Genomic DNA, 19072 nt, shown 5'->3' on the forward strand with positions numbered 1-19072 from the left:
AAATCAGACATAAAGGGCTATATATCATATAATCTTATTCATAAAAAATTCAAGAAAAGGTAAAACTATAGTGATAAAAAGAAGATCAGCTGCTGCCTGTGGCCTGGGGGGAAAGGAGGGGATTACCTGCAAAGGGGCATGAGAGAACTTTTTGAAGAGATGGAAATGCTCTGGTATCTTGATTGTGCTGGTAGTTAACAAGCATACACAATTTTAGAAACTCAGGTGGGTTGGAAGGAGAGGCAGGAAAAAGGACACAGAAAAACAGTAAGGAGGTTATTCCAAAAGTACACAGGAGAGGATAAGATGTTAATCTAGGAAGGTAGTATTGGGGGAAAAAATCACATAAAATAAAATTTCTGAAAGAATGAATATCTTTAAAAGCAAATAATGGAGAAGATAGGTAAGACACTCCTATAAGGATTAATTTATATGAGAAAAAGAAACAATGGAAAACATCAGAAAAACATCTGACAAAAATGCAAATTCATCTTGGCTTTTAGAAGACAGCTGAAAATACTGCTGTTTTAAATGCAAATATCCAAGATATATTTAATGGTTCCATAGTCACATGAAACCAACTGCCTGAATTATTGCTAATTCCTTGCAGAAAATATGGTATAATTACAAAATCTTAGGGCAGCTTGGCTTTAGCTATTAGGTTGGCACAAGAGTAATTGCAATTTTGCATTGCTGAAATTTGTTGTTTGATATTAGAATATATTCTAAATAAATGTGGTTACATTATACATTATTTTAATGTGCATTTCTGACCTTATTTTTTTGCTAATGACTTATTACTTCCTGTTTATTTTATATCAGGGAAATGATGTTAGACAAAAAGCAAATTCAAGCAATTTTCTTATTTGAGTTCAAAATGGGTTGTAAAGCAGTGGAGACAACTCACAATATCAACAACACATTTGGCCCAGGAACTGCTAACGAACATACAGTTCAGTGGTGGTTCGAGAAGTTTTACAAAGGAGACAAGAGACTTGAAGAGGAGGAGCCAGCCATTGGCAGTTGACAACGACCAACTGAGAGCCACCACAGAAGCTGATCCTCTTACAAACAATGAGAAGTTGTCAAAGAACTCAATGTCGACTATTCTATGGTCGTTAGGCATTTGAAGAAAATTGCAAAGGTGAAAAAGCTTGGTAAGTGGGTATCTCATGACTGCAAATCAAAAAACATCGTTTTGAGGTGTCATCTTCTCTCATTCTACACAACAACAACAAACTATTTATCGGGTTGTGGCATGCAACAAAAAGTGGATTGTATATGACAACTGGCGATGACTAGCTCAGTGACTGGACTGAGAAGAATCTCCAAAGTACTGCCCAAAGCCAAACTTGCACCAGAAATGGCCATGATTACTGTTTGGTGGTCTGCTACTAGTCTGACCCACTACAGCTATCTAAATCGTGGCAAAAACAATATATCTGAGACGTATGCTCTGCAAATCGATGAGATACACTGAAAATTGGTATGAATGGGACTGGTGATAGAAGCAAGGTCCGATGCTGTAAAGAGCAATATTGCATAGGAACCTGGAATGTTAGGTCCATGAATCAAGGCAAATTGGAAGCAGTCAAACAGGAGATGGCAAGAGTGAACGCTGACATTCTAGGAATCAGTGAACTTGGATGGACTGGAATGGGTGAATTTAACTCACATGACCATGATATCTACTACTGTAGGCAGGAATCCCTTAGAAGAAATGGACTAGCCATCATAGTCAACAAAAGAGATCGAAATGCAGTACTTGGATGCAATCTCAAAAATGACAGAATGATCTCTGTTCGTTTCCAAGGCAAACCATTCAATATCACAGTAATCCAAGTCTATGCTCCGACCAGTAATACTGAAGTTGAACAATTCTCTGAAGACTTACAAGACCTTTTAGAACTAACACCCAAAAAAGATGTCCTTTTCATTATAGGGGACTGGAATGCAAAAGTAGGAAGTCAGGAAACACCTGGAGTAACAGGCAAATTTGGCCTTGGAGTACGGAATGAAGCAGGGCAAAGGCTAATAGAGCTTTGCCAAGAAAACGCACTGGTCATAGCAAACACCTCATCCAACAACACAAGGGAAGACTCTACACATGGACATCACCAGATGGTCAACACCGAAATCAGACTGATTATATTCTTTGCAGCCAAAGATGAAGAAGCTGTATACAGTCAGCAAAAACAAGACCGGGAGCTGACTGGCTCAGATCATGAACTCCTTATTGCCAAATTCAGACTTAAACTGAAGAAAGTGGGGAAAACCACTAGACCATTCAGGTATGACCTAAATCAAATCCCTCATGATTATACAGTGGAAGTGAGAAATAGATTTAAGGGACTAGATCTGACAGAGTGCCTGATGAGCTATGGACGGAGGTTCATGACATTGTACAGGAGACAGGGATGAAGACCATCCCCAAGAAAAAAGAAATGCAAAAAAGCAAAATGGCTATCAGAGGAGGCCTTGCAAATAGCTGAGAAAAGAAGACAAGTGAAAAGCAAAGGAGAAAAGGAAAGATATACCCATTTGAATGCAGAGTTCCAAAGAATAGTAAGGAGAGATAAGAAAGCCTTCCTCAGTGATCAATGCAAAGAAATAGAGGAAAACAACAGAATGGGAAAAACTAGAGATCTCTTCAAGAAAATTAGAGATACCAAGGCAAAGTTTCATGCAAAGATGGGCACAATAAAGGACAGAATGGTATGGACCTAACAAAAGCAGAAGATATTAAGAAGAGGTGGCAAGAATACACAGAAGAACTGTACAAAAAAGATCTTCAAGACCCAGATAATCACGATGGTGTGATCACTCACCTAGAGTCAGACATCTGGAATGTGAGGTCAAGTGGGCCTTAGGAAGCATCACTACGAACAAAGCTAGTGGAGGTGATGGAATTCCTGTTGAGCTATTTCAAAACCTAAGAGATGATGCTATGAAAGTGCTGCACTCAATATGCCAGCAAATTTGGAAAACTCAGCAGTGGCCACAGGACTGGAAAAAGTCAGCTTTCATTCCAATCCCAAAGAAAGGCAATGCCAAAGAATGCTCAAACTACTGCACAGTTGCACTCATCTCACACGCTAGTAAAGTAATGCTCAAAATTCTCCAAGCCAGGCTTCAGCAGTATGTGAACTGCGAACTTCTAGATGTTCAAGCTGGTTTTAGAAAAGGCAAAGGAACCAGAGATCAAATTGCCAACATCCACTGGATCCTCGAAAAAGCAAGAGAGTTCGAGAAAAACATCTATTTCTGCTTTATTGACTATGCCAAAGCCTTTGACTGTGTAGATTACAATAAACTGTGTAAAATTCTTCAAGAGATGGGAATACCAGACCACCTGACCTGCCTCTTGAAAAACCTGTATACAGGTCAGGAAGCCACAGTTAGAACTGGACATGGAACAACAGACTGGTTCCAAATAGGCAAAGGAGTACACCAAGGCTGTATATCGTCACCCTGCTTATTTCACTTATACGCAGAGTACATCATGAGAGACGCTGGGCTGGAGGAAGCACAAGCTGGAATCAAGATTGCTGGGAGAAATATCAATAACTTCAGATACGCAGATGACACCACCCTTATGGCAGAGTGAAGAGGAACTAAAAAGCCTCTTGATGAAAGTGAAAGAGGAGAGTGAAAAAGTTGGCTTAAAGCTCAACATTCAGAAAACTAAGATCATGGCATCCAGTCCCATCACTTCATGGCAAATAGATGGGGAAACAGTGGCTGACTTCATTATTTTGGGCTCCCAAATCACTGGAGATGGTGACTGCAGCCATGAAATTAAAAGATGCTTACTCCTTGGAAGAAAAGTTATAACCAACCTAGACAGCAGAGACATTGCTTTGTCAACAAAGGTCCATCTAGTTAAGGCTATGGTTTTTCCAATAGTCATGTATAGATGTGAGAGTTAGACCATAAAGAAAGCTGAGTGCCAAAGAATTGATGCTTTTGAACTGTGGTGTTGAAGAAGACCCTTGAGCGTCCCTTGGGCTGCAAGCAGATCCAACCAGTCTATCCTAAAGGAGTCCTGGGTGTTCACTGGAAGGACTGATGTTGAAGCTGAAACTCCAATACTTTGGCCACCTGATGCGAAGAGCTGACTCATTTGAAAAGACCCTGATGGTGGGAAAGATTGAGGGCGGGAGGAGAAGGGGACGACAGAGGATGAGATGGTTGGATGGCATCACCGACTCAATGGACATGAATTTGGGTAAACTCCGGGAGTTGGTTGATGGACAGTGAGGCCTGGCGTGCTGCAGTTCATGGGGTCACAAAGTGTCAGACAGGACTGAGGGACTGAATTGAACACTGAAAACTACAATGTCTGCAGCCAGCACTGGTCAACAGAAAGGGCCTAATTCTACACAACAACACCCAACAATGTTTCAAAAGTTGAATGAATTGGGTTATAAGGTTTTGCCTCATCTACCAAATTCACTTGATCTCTTGCCAACCGACTACCACTTCTGCAAGCATATTGACAGGTTTATGCAAGGAAAATGTTTCCACAACCAGCAGGAGGCAGAAAATGCTTTCCAGGAGTTCATCAAATCTCAAACCACGAATTTTCATGCTACAAGATTAAACAAACTCATTTCTCATTGGCAAAAGTATGTTAATTGTAATGGTTCTTATTCTGATTAATAAAGATGTGTTTAAGCCTCGTTATAATGATTTAAAATTCATGGCCCAAAATCATAATTACACTTCCACCAACCTAATAATTAAAGAGTTTCTATCCCAGGCTAGTTCAGGCTTGGTTTTATAGCCATATCTAATGCTAATAATGGAAATATTTGGAGCTTAATATGTTACTGTAATAGTAAATTCCAAAAGTATAACATTAAGAGCTAAGAGTGAAACCCCTACATGCTCACATGTCTCAGGCTCTGTATTTTTAATGGAATACAGAGAAACTGGAGGAAGCCTAAAACAGAGCAGTAAAAACTCCAGGAAATACAGAAGAAACCTGCTTTGCATTCGATTCTGTACTTCTGTGCAATGTTCCTTAGTGCTTTTTTGTGGCCATTCTATAATTTCTTCAACAGAAGTTAGTTCCTCAAGGGCGAAAACTGTATTCTCTGTTAAAAATATGGTGGATAGGATTGGGAAAGGGAAAGTGTGTACCTATGTGTACACACATACACACACACACACACATATTCTCTTTCTTCTTCAATCAGCTTAGTACCTAAAGGATTCTTCTTCCAGTTTTAGTGTATGTGCCGCTGAAGTGAGCCCTGGGATTCTTCTTCAAGAAACTAGTTATTCAACCTCACGAAAAGAAGTCTGCAAAGTCCTTCGGTAACTATGCTCAAGTTTCCAGTCTCCCAATTCCCAAGAAGACAGAACCAGAAAACAGGGTTCAACTGTGATAGGAGATATTAAGGGCAGACACAATGACAAATGTTTTAAAAAGTAAGGAGGCTCTGAGGCACTATAAACTCCCTGGAGGTAAAGACCATGCCTTTCAGTCCCTTTGTTAATACACTCTAAGCTAGATATAGAGTGAGGGCTGGTAAGAGACATAATTAAATGAAATTGAACTATCTTTGAAAATGGGTTGGGGGAAAGGACCAATTACCTTAGGGACTCCAAATACAGTTATATGGAAAGAAAAGAAAAAAAAAAAAAAGGCAATGAAGCCAAAGGCTTATTTTTTACAAATATCAACAAATCGACAAACTTTTAGCTAGACTGACCAAGAGAAAAAGAGAAGAGCCAACTTACTGAAATAAGCAAGAATAAAGGAAACATGGCTGTTAAATTTAAATTTTAGAAAATTCTATGAAAAACTGTATGCCAACAAATTAGATAATCGAGATAGAATGGATAAATTCCTAAGATACACAAACTTTGAAAACTGACTCAAGACAAAATAGAAAATCTAAACAGACCTACAGCAAGAGACTGAATCAGTAATTTAAAATTTTTCTAATGCATTATGAAAATTATATAAAAGGCATCATACTGGAAAGAAAGAAGTAAAACTCTATTTGCAGATGACATGGTTTTATGTAGGCTTGTATACTAAGAACTACAAAACATTGTTGAAAGAAATTAAAGACCTATATAATTGGAAAGGTATCCCATATTCATGGTTCAGAACACTTAATACTATTTAAGAAGGCAATACTGTCTAAATTGATTTAGGGATTTCATGAAATTCTCATTAAAATCACAGTAGCTTTTTCTGAAGATATTAATAAGCTGATTCCAAAATGCAAAGAACCCAGAATAGCCATAGCTACCTTGAAAAAAAAAACACAACTGGAAAATTCACACTTCCTAATTTGAAAACTTACTACAAAGCTTCAGTAAACAAGACAATGTGGTACTAGCCTAAGAACAGACACGTATATCAATGGAATAGAACTGACAGCCCAAAATTAAACCTTCACATTAGGGTTAACTGATTTCTGACAAAGGCACAAAGACCATTTAATGGGGAAAGAATAGGTTTTTAAAACAAATGGTGCTTGGACAACTGTATAGCCACATACAAAAAATAAAGCTGGAACTCTACCTGGCACCATATACAAAGAATTAACTCCAAATGTATCAAGGAAGTAAGAGTTTTCAAAAATGTAAGAGTTTTAAATTGTGAAAGTTCTAAAAGAAAACACTAGAGTAAACCCTTGTGACCTGGGACTAAACAATGGTTTCTTAGATATAACTCCAGAAGTATAAGTGACAAAAGAAAAACTAGGAAAATTAGACTTTATGAAGATTAGAAACTTCTATGCTTCAAAGGACACCATCAAAAAAGTGAAAAGACAACCTGTAAAATGGGAAAAAACATATGTGAGGCATATATGTGATAAGGGACTTGTATCCAGAATATAAAAAGAACTCTTACAATTCAACAATTAAAAGATGAGTCAATTTTTAAAGGATTTGAATAAAGCAAAGGATTTGAATAAACATTTCTCCAAAGGAGATACACAAATGGCCAATAAACACATGAAAAAATGCTCAATGTCATTTGTTATTAGGGCAAATCAGTCTGGAAAGCAGTTTGGCAATCCCTTGAAAAGTTAAACATAAAATTACCATATGATCCAGCAATCCCACTCCTATGTATATACCCAAGAGAAAGAAAAGCATATCTACAAAAACTTATGTACAAATGCTCACAGCAGCATTATTCACAATGGTCAAAAAGCAGAAACAACCCAAATGTCTGTAAGTGATACAGCCACACAGTGGATATAATAAATAATAAATAAAACGTAGTATATCCATACAATGGAATACTATCTGGTAATAAAAAGGAATAAAGTACTAATAAATGCCAAAATATGAATGAACCTGGAAAATAACCTAAGTGAAAGAAGCCAGTCACAAAAAAGTGACAGAAAATAGATTAGTGGTTGTCAGAGGGCAAGAGGAATTGGGGGTGATTACTCAGGGGTATGGAGTTAGTCTGGTCAAGGCTATGGCTTCTCCAGTGGTCATGCATGCAGTGAGAGTTAGACTATAAAGAAAGCTGAGCACCGAAGAATTAATGCTTTTGAATTGTGCTGTTGGAGCAGACTCTTGAGAGTCCCTTGGACTGCAAGGAGATCCAACCAGTCCATCCTAAAGGAGATCAGTCCTGGGTATTCATTGGAAGGACTGATGTTGAAGCTGAAGCTCCAATACTTTGGCCACCTCATGCGAAGAGCTGACTCATTGGAAAAGACCCTGATGCTGGGAAAGATTGAAGGCGGGAGGAGAAGGGGACAACAGAGGACGAGATGGTTGGATGGCATCATCGACTCAATGGACATGAGTTTGAGTAAACTCTGGGAGTTGGTGATGGACAGGGAGGCCTGGTGTGCTGCTGTCCATGGGGTCGCTGAGCTGGACACGACTGAGTGACTGAACTGAACTGAATGGAGTTAGTTTTAGGGGTGTTGAAAATTATCTAAAGTTAGATAGTGGTGATGGCTGCACAACTCTGTGAATATACTAAAACTACTCAGCTGTATACTTTAAAAGGGTGAATTTTATGGTATGTGATATAGATCTCAACGAGGCTGTTATTTGAACACTACTGTTTCAGAAGCACCCCTAGACTGTAGGGAGATTATCAGAGACTACCATAACAACATCTTCAACAACGTTATGTGGGATTAGATACTGAGAAGCAATGATACTCTTACCTCTTCTAAATAAATATTATCAAGGTCATATGGTGTTCTGACAGACTCTACCATCCAACTCTCAGGTGTGTTCAAGTTCAGAGTGAACAGAGGAGACTGCGGCATATCCAAAAACTTTGCTATTGGACCCTTAGTAAAACTATTGTCTGAAGTAAAAGAAATCTCTGGTTCCAAGACATAACGGTAAAAGCTGAAATGGAAAAGAAAAGATGTTAAATTTTTTTTTCTTTAATGCAACCACAACCTTTGAGTTTATACACATCTACACAGGTAAACAACTGACTTAAGACAAACTAGATTTGGAAGACCTTCCTTCCACAGTGAGAAAGTGTTTCCAAAACCATCTCTTGCCCTAACAATATGTCCTGTGGTTGCTGAAGATGCAAGGAGAGCACGGGAGGTGGGGTTGGGAGGGGAGGTCATTCCTTCCTGCATTTTGTGGGGAGGGGAAATGCTTGTACCCCCAGCTCCCACACTCATACTAAGTTCTTCAACCTCTTGATTAGTTGTTAGAAATTTAGCAAAACTTCAGTAAGTGATTTTTTTTCCCAAACATGATGTCCATATATAAATCCATACGATCTTTTACATTCAATTTCAGCTTTCAGACTGAGTGTAATTTTTTCCAGGGGTTGATTTCTTCGCCAGTCGGTTTTACCTTTTTAACGGCATGTCGGAAAGTTTAGATTGGCAGTTCATGAATACTCTTAGATTCATGTTGATCAGCTGAGTTAAAACCTAAAAGAGGAAATCAGATGACAAAACAAAAATTTTTCCTACAAAGTGACTGATACTTGAGACAAAATGTTTACATTTTCTCTTCAGAAAATTGTATCTCAAGAAAAAACACAAAGATAATAAATACTATAAAGTCTGCACTGGGTAAATCCCTAGAAATCACAGCTCTAGTACACAATCAAAATCACACTTACCTATCATGGGGACAAAACATGGGCACTGCCTCTGCAGTTGTACCTACCAAAAGCAATGGGGCAAGTCTCTGTGCCTCTCGGGTGACAGGGTCAATGACAGCCACGACATCAAAGTACGTCTCCCCTTCCTTGGGTTTCAGTTTAATTGCACTACAGAGAACAAAAAGATAAAACATTAATCTGGAGGAAAATAGGAAACAGTTGATTTCTTGGCAGAGTGGGGGCAGGAAGACAACACACCCAATACAACTAATGAACTCTCTTAGCATTTTCCAAAAAACTTTAGATCTCAAACAATAAGGTGACATGGTGGTCAACTATGTGATTATGTCTACCTCAAAGTTTGCAAAACCCTCTAAAAGTTTCTGATGCTTGTTCTTAACAGTTAAGGAACATTATGCCAATTTTTATTTCTTGGCAAAAACGTTGTAAGGAGAGAAGAAATTGATGCTTTCAAATTGTAAAAGAAATATAAGAATATTACAAGAAATTTGCAAAAGAGAGAAAAAGGAAATAATCATAAAATCTCACCATCCCTCCTCCTTATATGCCTATATAAAGACCAGATGCACCTACAAGATATCAGCAACCTTTTAATGACTTCATTCCTTCCCCTAGAAATTGTAATTATTATAAAGATTTTTCCATGTTATACATTAATATCCTGAAAAAGAAATAATCTTCAATTTGCCAAGTGAATCTGCTGTAGTTTACTTAAGCTATTCCTTATTGCTAGACATTTAGATGGCTTTCAAGCTGTAAAGAACTTCTCACAACCAGTTTTTACCACACTTGGAAATTTCTTGAGAATTAATGTACTCCTAGATGTGACAGTCATAATTAAACAAATATTTTATGGCAAATAGTCTGTTCAAATTTTATCCCCATAAGGACTGACTGTGAGAAAGTACAGGTCAATTAAACCAAAGTCCAATCTACTCTAAACTAATTAAATCAAAATCATAGAAGAGCAGTATGCAGGCTTCTGCATCTAAAGCCTCTGTGGTGACTCTGAGGTGCAAAAAGATATACACTTGACTGATAAAGTAAGTGCTGCATACATCAACTGTAGGAGTTCTTCCTAAAGACAAGTTAATCTTAAATCTAATCACGAGAAAACAACCCAGATTGTGGGACTTTCCACAAGACAACTGGTCTGGACTCCTAAGAATCAATGTCATGAAAGACTAAAAAAACAAATAAACAAAAGAACCCTCAAACTGTTCTACCTTAGAAGAGACTAAAGAGACACAATAACTAACTGCAATGTGTAAGCTGGACCAAAACAACAAACAGTTGTAAAAGGTCATTACTGGGCTTCGGAGAAATCTGAAAGTGGACTGATATTACATAATATTGCTTTATCAAGGTTAAATTGCTGAGGTATGCCAGCAATTTAAATTGCTGGAGATACTGCCAGTGCTCAGGAGACAGATGTCAAAGAATTTATGCATGATATATAACGATGTCCACAAGCACAAGCTGGAATCAAGATTGCTGGGAGAAGTATCAACAACCTCAGATATGCAGATGACACCACCCTTATGGCAGAAAGTGAAGAAAAACTAAAGAACCTCTTGATGAAACTGAAAGACGGGAGTGAAAAAGTTGGCTTCAAGCTCAACATTCAGAAAACTAAGATCATGGCATCTGGTCCCATCACTTCATGGGAAATAAATGGGGAAACAGTGGAAACAGTGGCAGACTTTATTTTTGGGGGCTCCAAAATCACTGCAGATGGTGACTGCAACCGTGAAATTAAAAGACGCTTACTCCTTGGAAGGAAAATTATGACCAACCTAGACACCTTATTAAAAAGCAGAGACATTACTTTGTCAACAAAGGTCCGTCTAGTCAAAGCTATGGTTTTTCCAGTAGTCATGTATGGATGTGAGAGTTGGACTATAAAGAAAGCTGAGCACCGAAGAATTGATGCTTTTGAACTGTGGTGTTGGAGAAGACTCTTGAGAGTTCCTTGGACTGCACGGAGATCCAACCAGTCCATCCTAAAGGAGATCAGTCCTGAGTGTTCATTAGAAGGACTGATGTTGAAGCTGAAACTCCAATACTTTGGCCACCTGATGTGAAGAGCTGACTCATTTGAAAAGACCCTGATGCTGGGGAAGATTGAGGACGGGAGGAGAAGGGGACGACAGAGGATGAGATGGTTGGATGGCATCACTGACTCAATGGACATGAGTTTGGGTAAACTCTGGGAGTTGGTGATGGAGAGGGAGGCCTGGCGTATTGCTGTCCATGGGGTCACAAAGAGTCAGACATGACTGAGTGACTGAATTGAACAACATACTGTCAAATGGTTGCCAAAAATGTGAATGCATGTTAAGTTTGTATGCAAACATATACTATACATACAGACATACACGGATAAATGTGGCACAATGTCAACAATTGGTGAATCTAGGTTAAAGATATTTGGGTGTTCACTGTAATAGCCTTTCAACTGTTCTCCAAGTTTGAAACTTTTCAAAATAAAAAACTGGAAAACAAGAGACAAAAAGACAGACAACAAAAGACTCCCTTAATATGCTACACTTATTTTTATTTTATTGAAAACCAGACAGGTTTCAAAAAAAGATGGAGAGACAAGTGGTCTAACAACTGTTTATTCTTTAATATAATAGAATTAAGCTGATCTGCTTTGTAAAATGCTCTGTTTTCTCAAAGGGTGTATTCAGAACTACTTTCAGTTGATTTAGAGATAAATGTCAACTTTTATGCAACTGAGCTCTGTTATGAGTTCTACATGTGAATATAAACATATATGAAAACCTCATGTCACACTTACAAATACACTTTAAATGGAAGAATAAAGGAGCTGAGGAAAACAAAAATATGCATAAATTCAACACTGATTCTATACCTGTGTCTGTCTTCAAAAAACTGGTATTCGATTCTTGCATCTCCTTTTGGTTGAGCTGACAGGAGAGCGTCCACCTTCATTACCAAGTCACTGGCCCTGAAAGATGTGGTTGGTGAAAATTTAGCATCTCTCTGACTGAAGGTTTCCCAGCTATTACAATCAACCTAAGTACTGAATGCCAACGACATGATTTGAAGAAATAAACTTTGTACCAATAGGCATGAGAAAAAAAACTACAGACCTGTGTCACTGATTAGTTTTATAGCCCTGCAGTAAGTGTTGCCTTTTCCGTATGTGAAACGGAGGTAACACCTACTTGGAGAGGTTCTTGTAAAACCAGCACTGGCCAAACACACAAAATGAAGCACCTAGCTCAGAGCCTGGCCCAGGGCAGGCTGCCAGCATCGTTTATGTCTCCCTCACCCTCTTCTAAATAACTCTATTACTTTTTGTGATCATTAGAGTAACAGTTTACAAAAAAAAAAAAACATTCAGGAAAAAACTATATAAGGAGAAAATGGAGATACACAGATTAATAGCATATTTAAGAAATAAGTGTTGAAAATATTTCAGTTCATAATTCTTCCATATTATAAAATATATATACATATCTATATACACAAAAGTGGTACTATATTATTTGGTAACCTGATTTTTCATTTAATAATATACTACAAACATTATTTTGTTGGGGTACATCAATATTTTCAATAACTGCATAGTATTATATTTATGGATACATCATTATCTATTACACTATTACAATCAACATTAAACAACTTAGAAAAGCATTTCCACGTTCCCCACCCCTCCCCTAACTTGATTTCTAACCAAGGAAGATTTTGCACTAAATCATGAGACTGAAAAAAAATGCTCTAGTCTGCTGAACCAAGGATTGAATTCTAAGAATGCTAAAATATATTTGAGTATATTTGTGAAAATATTTGAACTAGCCTATCCATTCTCTCACTGAACTAAACAACTATATCAAATTACATCCCCTGGCACTTCTCAATACTAACTCTGAAAACAAAATAAAGTAGGTCATCTGTTTCCTGTGATGTGTCAACACTGTCACAAAAGATGTCAAGGGACACTAACGTGGCCTGGGATGAGCCCTTTGATCAAAGAGGTCACAACTGAGGTTTAGGAAGCTGAGGATGGCCTCTTGGCTGCAGGTCTGGGTCAGGCATGAAAGCTGTGGCTGTCACAAGGGGCCACTCCAAGGTGGAACAGTCCTGGCACTAAGGAAAACCCTAGGCAAGCAAGGTCACTCTGAAAACCCTACAAGTTTTAGCATCAATCTTTCGGCAGCCTCATAACTACCTTGAAGGTGAAAGGGAAAGTTGCTCAGTTGTGTCCAACTCTTTGCCAACCCATGGGCTACACAGTCTATGGAATTCTCTAGACAAGAATACTGGAGTGGGTACCCTTTCCCTTCTCCAGGTAATCTTCCCAACTCCGGGATCAAACCCAGGTCTCCCACATCGCAGGTGGATTCTTTACCAGCGGAGCCACAAGCAAAGTCCAAGAATGTTGGAACAGGTAGCCTATCCCTTCTCCAGTGGATCTTCCGACCCAGGAATCGAACCAGGGTCTCCTGCATTGCAGGCGGATTCTTTATCAACTGAGCTACCAAGGAAGCCCAAAGCTACCTTATTTGTCTATATCCACCCAGTACCCACCCAGTACATTTCTAGTTGCTAAAAGACAAGTCTTTTGTGCATAGTCTGGCAATTATATAGTCCATAAGGACTCCAAGGGACTCCTCCACAGGCTCCAGAGACAGAGAGAGAGTAGTCCAAGGAACACGTCAAGCCTATGCCTATGACACAGTGGCTTCAAGTCATAGGTTAGCTCCTGGCCTATATCCGAGGTATTTCATAGGCTAAAACAAGGAGCACTAAATGAGGCAGAACAAAACCTCTTTATTGTGACCCCAGTTTGGCTGAGATGAAAAAAGACTCCTTCTCATATCACATAAAACTTGGTAAAGAGGCTACTTTAGTAGCTATCAAAGTCAACACTAAGATATGCACCTTGAACTCTGCAACATCATGCTATATGAAATAGATGAAGAAAAGAAAAAACAAAAAAACTTAAAAAATTCTATATCCTCAAACTATGCATCAAAGAACACTATCAAGAGTGTGAAAAGTCAATCCATGGAGTGGGGAAAAAACATCTGCATATCACACAGCTATACGGGATTGATATCCAGAATATAAATGAATTCCTACAGTTCAACAACAAAATAAATAATTAAAAATGAGCAAAGGACTTGGACAGATGTTTTCCCAGATAGACAAATGGTCTATTAAGCACATGAAAAGATGTTCAAGATCGCTAATTATCAGGGGAGTATGAATCAACCCACAAGGAGATACCACACCCATTTAGAATGGGTATTATTAAAAAAAAATAATAATAACAAATGTTGATAAGGACGTGGAGAAATCATAACCCTTATGTATTACTGATGGGAAAGTAAAATGGGAGAGCCTCTGTGGAAAAAGGTATCATGGTTCATGAACATTAAACATAAACATACATCCTCCAATTACACATCCATTTGATATTTAATGCCAAAAACCATGTGAATATGAATATGAGCTCCAGTTACACAGCAGGTACATAGACCAATTAAATAATTACTTTTCTTCCTTTGAGAAATAACTTATTAAAATACATAAGCTAGTAATAACACTGAAAAGGATTAAAATAATGATAAAGAACCAATAATAATCAACTCATCACCATCACCTTTGGACTACATAACAAAAACTCATTATTCAATAATTAGTAAATAAAGAAAAAGAAACACTTAACTTGCCTTTTTTTTCCTGAAAATAAAACTGAAGGGTAATTAAAGAGATAATGAGGAAAAGTATGTCTTTCCATAAGTATTCCAAAGAAATAAAATTACCCCTCTACTTTTGCATATGTTTGAAATTTTCCACAATCAAAAACTTTTAAAAAATCAAAATGGAGAGAACTAATTCAGTTCTTAAAACAGCTTGCTGCAAAATTAACTCATTTCAATAGAAGCAAAAATAAGTAAACCTGAAATGAAGACAATCATTTGATTGTCTTGGAATAGATGTTAAACATCTTGGAATAGATGTTTAACATTTTTTTTTTTTAAAGCATGAAAAAGGTCCAATTAACATCGCCCCTATGACTTGACTGATTAACTTCTTCTACGGCAAAACTTACACATCTTCTTCTACCCGAAGCTGCTGAATATGAGATTTGATTTTCTGTCCTGAAGTTTTTAAGATGATATTTTCCAGGAGGTGGAAATCATCTTGATTAAAGAATTCACTGTCCTCCAGTGGCCCAATGATCTGTGAAAGAGAGCAGGGTAGTCAGTGCTGGAATCAGCGGGCTGCAGAGAAGCCCTTGGTTGTCCTCAGGCTACCTTACAAACCAAGTCACTTTACAAACCCAAAACGTGTTTATATGTCTAAGTTAAATCAATGAGAAAAGTTAAAATAAAAGCCAAATTAACTCATATGGCTATCCATTTATCAATTCCTCTACACTCAACAGAGTGTAGACTTGAATATTTTACACTATTTTTACAGTAAGCAAACTCTGAAATAAAACAGCAATATCATTTTCATTAATTCTCACTGAATATAATAAAAAAGCCAAAACAGAAATGCAGTGGTAGATACCAGAGATTTCACCCTAAGTGCTAAGAGTTTCAAGTTTAGTATATCTGTCTAGTCTCATTTTCACGTCTGCAGATATTTATGAAGTATTCTAAGCATAAACCAATTAAGTTCATATAAAGTGCACAAACCATAAATATAATCCCCACATGGGACAAACACTTTATGTATCAAAGGTCTTAGGAATTTATGTTCTGAGAGCAACCACACTCTCAGCATCTTACACAATCGCAGGGCAAAACTAAACAGGAGGAAGGTTTCACATAAGGACATTTGTGTCCAAACGAGCAAACTTCCTTTGAAACAAGGGAGCAGCAATGATCGTCAGCACTGCCTCAGCTCTAATCACCTTTGGGAAAAGTAGCTCTGTTGAAGAGTTTACTAGCTTCAGAGAAGAATGCTGCCAAGACTGTTCACTAATCTAATTTGAAGGCAACCTTGTCTCAGGACAAAATCCTCACCCTTCCATTGCTGATCACTGCCCTCTGTCCTTTCTTCAGCTTTAGAACATCCCTGCAGTACATGGCATGAGACAAAATGAAATCCATTTTGGAAGACTCAAAGACCTCTTTAAAAAGACTGAAATCCATGCCCTAGGAAAGCAATTGTTATTAAGGAAAAGTAACTGTTATTAAGAAAACCACAAAAATTAATAATCATATGAATAAATCATAAAATGCTCTAGTGGAAAGTTATGAATAACTGTAATAATTAACATTATGATGTCTCCATTTTCCACATTTCCTCCCATTTTTTTCCCAACCTCCCACTTAACAAGTAATAGCTTATTTCCTTTTCCTGGTCCTTTATGTGATAGTTCAATTGGCAAACTATAATTCATGGTACCTTTATTATGCATTTTTAAATCTTGTTAATTTCAACAGAGAACCTTTTTTCTAACTGAAACATCAAATACATTCATCATTTTATAAAAAATTTTAAAACTACACAACAATCAAAAGTATGTAATATATAAATTATTAACTTGGACTTATACTGGAAATATATCAAGAACACATAAGCCTCTAACTCACTAAGTAGCTTAAATTTCTAGAAGCAAATATTTTTCTTTGCTTTACAAACAAGTCAACCACTATCTACCTTTTAAAAACTTACAAAACCAATGGCTCTGTGCTTAGAAACATACATAAACTCATGTATGCACATCATGAAACCTAGTAAGTTTAATGTGAAGTAAAGGAAAAATCGCAGAATTGTTATTTATTGGAAAGACTCTTCCAACTTAAAAAATATTCTCTGAGCTCAGAACTACAATCACAAATTCTGACATCAACAGGAACAGGACAAATCAGCCCATAGGAATGAACTTCTAAATAACAAAACAAGGCAGCCTCATGCAATACACAGACTTACCCCAACAGAGAACTCCCTGATGTCAGTTCCTGCAGCCAGGGCCTCGGCAGTCTCCTCCTTGGCCATTTTTGTGATGAAATTCTTAGCAGAGTTGGAGGTTTGTGTTTGGAGAGCAGCCCAGATTGCTCTGGAGATCTGAGTTTTCTCATAACTTATATCTTCACTAGGATTATTGATCATGCTTACTCTAACATTGTTACTGGATTTCTATTTACAAAATGGGAAATAAGGGTTATATGGTAGATGTCTTGAACTTAAAAAGCAGCATTAACATCAGTCATTTTCCATAAGTAGCAAATAACACTTAAGCCTTCGGTCGTTCTCCTCTGCATACCAAATAAAGTTAAGATGCTGTAAGTAGGCATCAAACCCTTATATGAATTGGCCCCCAACCTACCTTTCCAATTCATTTCTTGCCATCTCTGTAAATACGGTATACATTACAGATTGTCAGAGTCCTGTATTTCCCCAACACACTTTGCATTCTTCTTGTGCATGTTATGCCTCACTTGGGCATGTGAATCCCAACTACACCCATCTTTAACTACCATAAGTCACAACCCTCTTGAAGGGCTCTCAGCAAACCCTTCAGTCATATGGCCTTCACCGATTTCTAGCAAAAATTAATCTCTCCTTGGGTGAAAAGTCAAGAATTCATGTGGAAGAAGATATCTATGACCCCAAAAACCAAAAAAAGGGCCATAGCAACAGAAATTCATACTTATGTGTATCATTCATACTTATGTGTATCTAAAAACACGTATAAGGAGTATTCACTGCAACATTCTTCTAGCCCCAAACTAGAAACAAACCAACTGTCCATCAAACTGACTAAACAAACAGAACTCTGTGGTACAGCCAATGCACAATGAAAAAGAACTAATTACCACTACTTGTAAAGCCATGGATAAATCTCAAAAATGTTGAGCAAAGAAATCAAATGCAAACAAACACATATTAATATTGTAAGAGTCTATTTAAACAAAGTAACAGGCAAACCTAGGATATGAGGAGAAGGACAGGAGAGGGATAGTGATGAGGCCACAGGCAGGGCCATACTTTCAGGTGACTATTTCTGTACTGGGTGGTGGTCACATGGGTGCATTCATTTGGTGACAATGTACAGCCTATTAATTTGTGCTTGTCTTCTGAACCTACGTATCACCTCAATTACCCACTCCCTGTTCTCCCACTTTACCACTGCACAAGCTTTATCAATTTAAAAATGCATTATACGTATATCATCCTTCCAGGACTGCTCACAACACAACTCTGAACTGACCACACCATCTAGTCTGTTCCTTTGGACAATAAAGGCATTCAGTACATCAGTATTCCAGTGAGCCTCCTTGGGACACAGGGTGGTAAGAGGACACAGGTCGGGGGGTGCGAAACCTGGATGAAGATCCAATCTGAAACCACTCAGGAAATGTAACATCTCTCTCCCTGACAATGAGGATGTCTAGAAGAGGCGACATTTTTTCAACTGTTCACCACTGCTACTCACTCCACTTCTACAGGTGATACCCTGGCTAGCTTTCAGGCCACCTGTATATGCATCCCTCTGCATGCCTACACCAACTTCTATTATACAGGCGCTGATGTGCCTAAGTAATATTTTTCCCATATCTGGACCTCTGTCAAGGTAAGGACTCTGTCTCTTCCACACAATATACAAAATGAACCTTGCAGCATCTCTTCAGCAAAGGCATGAACAGTCGTACAATTAAAAACTTGTCTATGTCTCTTTATTTTTTCCTCTAAACGAATCTATTCCCGGACTTCCCTGATGGTCCAGTGGTTAAGATTCTGCCTGCCAATGCAGGGGACATGGGTTCGATTCCTGCTCCAGGAAGATCCCACATTGCTGTGGAGCAACTAAGCCCGTTTGCCAAAACTACTGAGCTGCAGCCTAGAGCCCATGGTCTGCAACAAGAGAAGCCACTGCAATGAGAAGCCTGTGCACCGCAATGAAGAAGAGGCCCCGTTTGATATAACCAGAGAAAGACCCAACACAGCCATAAATAAACAAATAAATTTTTT

General features: G+C 38.0%; 1 protein-coding gene across 1 annotated transcript in view; it reads right to left on the bottom strand.

Moving 5' to 3' along the window:
* UGGT1 (UDP-glucose glycoprotein glucosyltransferase 1) overlaps positions 1–19072 on the bottom strand; it is a 112871-nt gene that overhangs the window by 23014 nt on the left and 70785 nt on the right. The window contains exons 23-29 of the mRNA XM_043894221.1: positions 17030–17236; positions 16117–16248; positions 15195–15325; positions 11979–12074; positions 9145–9247; positions 8824–8903; positions 8166–8355 (exon numbers count right to left, since the gene is read on the bottom strand). Coding sequence (XP_043750156.1) covers positions 8166–8355; positions 8824–8903; positions 9145–9247; positions 11979–12074; positions 15195–15325; positions 16117–16248; positions 17030–17236 — 939 coding nt within the window. The remainder of the gene's footprint in view (positions 1–8165; positions 8356–8823; positions 8904–9144; positions 9248–11978; positions 12075–15194; positions 15326–16116; positions 16249–17029; positions 17237–19072) is intronic.

This window comes from Cervus elaphus, chromosome 33 (genome assembly GCF_910594005.1).
Source record: "Cervus elaphus chromosome 33, mCerEla1.1, whole genome shotgun sequence".
Lineage (NCBI taxonomy): Eukaryota > Metazoa > Chordata > Mammalia > Artiodactyla > Cervidae > Cervus > Cervus elaphus.